The sequence below is a fragment of the Triticum urartu genome, chromosome 5A (genome assembly GCF_056163025.1).
Source record: "Triticum urartu cultivar PI428250 chromosome 5A, HENAU_Tu73, whole genome shotgun sequence".
NCBI lineage: Eukaryota > Viridiplantae > Streptophyta > Magnoliopsida > Poales > Poaceae > Triticum > Triticum urartu.
This window is the reverse complement of record NC_141877.1, coordinates 553,824,481-553,828,823: the sequence shown is the minus strand read 5'-3', so window position 1 is coordinate 553,828,823 and position 4,343 is coordinate 553,824,481. Positions and strand designations below refer to the sequence as shown.

Here is a 4,343-nt window from a genome sequence, read left to right as displayed (position 1 = left end):
TGCCATCCGCGGCAACCCACAGCAGCGAGAGGCGGTTGCCGCTTGGTGAGAGTTCGTTAGTGTGGCCATACATATATACTTTCGCTTTAAGTAAAGAGCAAGGAGAAGGACCATTGCCTCGAACCAAGCTGCAGCAAAGAAGATGAAAGCGCTAGCTGATGTATTCAGTCTGAAGGCAAGATGGCTAATCACTTTGATTTGACTAAGCAAAGTCATTTCGTTTCAGTTGCGACGGTTGTGGAGTAAAAAGGACTCCTGTGAGAACTTTGTCGTGAACAGTGACTTTGTATACTATGCATGTCGCATGGATTTAAGATTTTTTTTTCCGAAAAAACTTCCGATCTATTTATCAACTGTTGTCAAGGTAGTTCAAAAAACACTAGAAGTAAAATTTACATCTAGGTCCGTAGACCACCCAACGACGACTATAAGTATTGGAGCGAGCCGAAGACGCGCCGCCGTCATCGCCCCTCCCTCGCCGGAGTCGGGCAAACATTGTTGTAGTAGATAGTCGGGAAGTCGTCGTGGTAAGGCCCCATAGAACCAGTGCACCAGAACAGCAACCGCCGTTGATAAAGAGAAACGTAGATCAGAAGGATCCAACCTGCAGACACATGGACGTAGACGAACGAAGACCGGATCCCGCGAGATCCATCGGAGACAAACCTCCACACGCCTTCCGACGACGCTTGAAACGCCATCGGAATTGGGGATAGACGCGGAGGACCTTATTCCATCTTTAAGAAGACGTCGTCGCCTAGCCTTCTTGAGCATGGCACAAACCCTAGCAAAACTCGAGAAAGCACCTAAAAACGGAGCCCTCCCACTGGCAAGGGCTGGGATCCACCACGCCTCCATGGTCCAAGGACCATAAGAGACGAGGCGTACCGTCAACGCAAATGGCCAGAGGCAGGAAACCCTAGATGAGTTCGCACGAGGGCACAAGAATTTTCAAGATATATGTGAATAAATCTCAAGTTTGACACTTACTCCCTCTCTAAAGAAATATAAAACATTTTAGGCACAATAGTTAAATGTAAGTCACCTGAGAATATAATTTGGGTCAGTCGATTTCGTAGAAAGGAGGCAGCCGCCGGAGGGACAAAATAAGTAGCCCCCACTCACCGGAGAAGCTACACCATGATCTACCTTAGGGGTGCTGGGGAGCGGGGGTGCAATTCGTCGAAAAAAATGGCCAGGGTTAGAGGGATGGCTGGGGAGGGGGAGGGGCCAGGCAACATGACGACGGTTGGGACAGGAGGGTGGGGCGGCAACATTGGCACTGTCGGCCGCGGGCAGTTAGGTCGGCGATAGATCAGGCGGTTCGAGATTGGTAGAGAATGAACAGTAACCATTTCAGGAGGTTCAAGAAGCTGATTTGATTGTCCATCTTATATCCGACGGCTCACTACGAATCAACTAACCTAAATTTGATTTTCAGGTGATTTACATCTTGCCAATCCCCGTTTGGAGTACTGTACAATACAATATATTCCCTCCATCTCAAAATTAATGTACGTGGGTAAAATGATTTTACATTTTGGCACGGAGGGACTGTGTCGTAGTGAAAATCGGGTGGATTTCAAGCAAAAATATGACTAGGCAGGCAGTAATTAAAGCAAGAACTTAGCAGTTAGCACGACGAACCTTCGGTGTTTATAGGAATCAGAACGTTGTTAGCCACACACTTGCTGCTTTCGGACGATCGGAAGGCCGAACTGCAGTTTGGTTGCGCTCTGGACCTGCAGACGTTCCTCTGCTATGTAGGAACGAATATTCCAACAGTTGAGCAATGAAATCCTTTTAACCCGGCAAAAAAAAAATAGCGTGAGTGTGTTATGCAACGTGGCAAGGCCACGTGTCCAACCATCCGAAACCTGGCCTCTCCATGCTGCTCAGCTTGAGCTCACTCTCATTCGCCTATAAAACCACACCTGCAACCACCTTCTCCGAACGCGCAAACCTCCATTAGAAAAACCAAAACCTCAGAGAGAGATCTCATCTATCCAGCCAGCCAACGCGAGCAGCCGCGCGCGCGCGCGCTATATAATGGCCGCTCCCACCACCACAGCCTCCTCGTCGCCGCCCAAACCTCCCAACGCCGCCATGCTGCAGCCCGCGCCGCACCTCCCCGACATGGCCGACGCCGCGCCGGCGCCCAACTCCAGCTCCAGCGTCAGCTCCGCGAGCAGCACCAGCACGGCCGGCCGCTCGTCCGCCTTCTCCGTCGACTCGGCCGCCGCCACGCCCACCTCGTCCCCGCCGCGCCCGCACCGCGCGGGCGACGTGGCGTGGGCGCCCATCCGCGCCGCCCTGGCGCCGCTCGGCCCGCGGGACTTCACCCTCGTCCGCCGCGTCGGCGCGGGCGACATCGGCACCGTCTACCTCTGCCGCCTCGAGGCCGAGGGCGACCAGTCGTGCGCCTACGCCATGAAGGTGGTGGACCGCCGCGCGCTCGCCAAGAAGGGCAAGCTCGGCCGCGCTGCCGCCGAGAAGCGGGTCCTGCGCCGGCTCGACCACCCGTTCCTGCCCACCATGTTCGCCGACTTCGACGCCGGGACGGACTACTCCTGCATCGTCATGGAGTTCTGCCCCGGCGGGGACCTCCACTCCCTCCGCCACCGCATGCCCGGCCGCCGCTTCCCGCTCGCCTCCGCCCGGTTCTACGCCGCCGAGGTGCTCCTCGCGCTGGAGTACCTGCACATGATGGGCATCGTGTACCGCGACCTCAAGCCGGAGAACGTGCTCATCCGGGGCGACGGCCACATCATGCTCACCGACTTCGACCTCTCGCTCGAGTCCACGGCGTCGCCGGCGCTCGAGGAGGCATGGAGCGCGACAGGCGAGGACGACGAAGGCGCGAGGCCGATCCCGGCCTGCTTCCCCGAGGTGCACCTCCTCCGGCTGATGAAGTGGAGGCGGCGCGCGGCGCCGCGGCCGCGGCCGCGGTTCGTGGCGGAGCCGGTGGACGCGCGGTCGAGCTCGTTCGTGGGGACGCACGAGTACGTGGCGCCGGAGGTGGCGAGCGGCGGCGGGCACGGCGCGTCGGTGGACTGGTGGGCGTACGGCGTGTTCCTGTACGAGCTGCTGTACGGGCGGACCCCGTTCGTGGGCGCCACCAACGAGGCGACGCTCCGCAACATCGTGCGCGCCCCGCTGGAGTGCCCGCCGCTCGGCGCCGGGACGCCGCACGCGGAGGCGGCGGCGGCGCGGGACCTGATCGCGCGGCTCCTGGACAAGGACCCGCGGGCGCGGCTGGGGTCGCGGCGCGGCGCCGCGGACGTGAAGGCGCACCCGTTCTTCAAGGGCCTCAACTTGGCGCTGCTTCGGTCGTCGTCCCCGCCCGTCGTGCCGCCGCCGGCCGCGCTGCACCAGCAGCGCGGCAAGGCGTCGCCGGACGTGCACCAGCTGTTCGAGCAGTTCTGAGTGGGGTCGCTCGCCGGAGCAGTAATTAATCCTTGGGCCGGCGCTCAAGCATCATTTTTCTGTTGCGCGCGCGCCATCGAGGCGCGAATTAATTAACCAGCTAGCCAGCTAGTAGTAGAATCCTGTTGAGTGTTGACTAATTACCCCACCGCTGTACAAGTACACGTAGTACTACTTCTGTCAATTAGTAGCAATACAGTATTGATTAATTTAAGTACGTATCCAGCTCTCAACTGATTAGCTTGCTTAGTTATGCATGTCGGCATGGCCGGTCCATCGAACCACCTGACGACTGATCTGATCCAGCTCTTAACTTGTTTTGCCAGCACACGGTGTACTATATTTGCGTCGAGGGTCGCGTGATTAGCTGGTACGTGCTGAGCGCGTCTCATCGATCTTCTGAGGAGTTCTAAATCTAAAATCAAATTTGAATTAGCATTTGTTAAGGGTCCAGAGGTACTACGTGCGTCTTCGTAGGTACACACTGGCGCTGATGATGGCTTAGCGATCTCAGTTGAGCTGTCACTAGGATGGAGGCGGCGGCCTGTCTTCGGGTCGCCAATGGCCATCATCTCAGGACGTTTTGTATCGTTGCTTCCGTTGGTAAGTTGCAAACGTAGCCAGGTGGGAAGACACCCAACCACCCTACACAAGCTCACCCACAACTAGAGGTGGACAAAAGGCAGGTATAGGGTTACACGTTAGTCGGAAAAAACAATAGAGCTGTGGAGCTCGCTGTATCAGAGTGTAACATTGCTGGGGTTTGAGCAATGCAAGTTTCAGTTCGCAAAAACCAAACAAACAATAGGTTAGTCGTTTCTTTTTGCACTTTCCACTCTACAAAGAATGGTCAGATGTCCTTCTAGACACTGTTCATGATCTTCCTCAAACCGCCCACGACTGTGGGCCGAACCATT

General features: G+C 56.6%; 1 protein-coding gene across 1 annotated transcript; it reads left to right on the top strand.

The window, feature by feature from the left end:
• The first annotated feature begins 1,937 nt into the window (after positions 1-1,937).
• On the top strand, positions 1,938-3,643 carry LOC125556647 (protein kinase PINOID). Its single transcript, XM_048719335.2, has one exon. The coding sequence runs from the start codon at positions 2,050-2,052 to the stop codon at positions 3,424-3,426; it is 1,377 nt and encodes a 458-aa protein (XP_048575292.1). The 5' UTR covers positions 1,938-2,049; the 3' UTR covers positions 3,427-3,643.
• The last annotated feature ends 700 nt before the right edge of the window (positions 3,644-4,343 follow it).

Bases quoted from the DNA above. Each gene is read 5' to 3' on its own strand.
- LOC125556647 (XM_048719335.2), top strand. From the start codon at position 2,050: ATGGCCGCTCCCACCACCACAGCCTCCTCGTCGCCGCCCAAACCTCCC.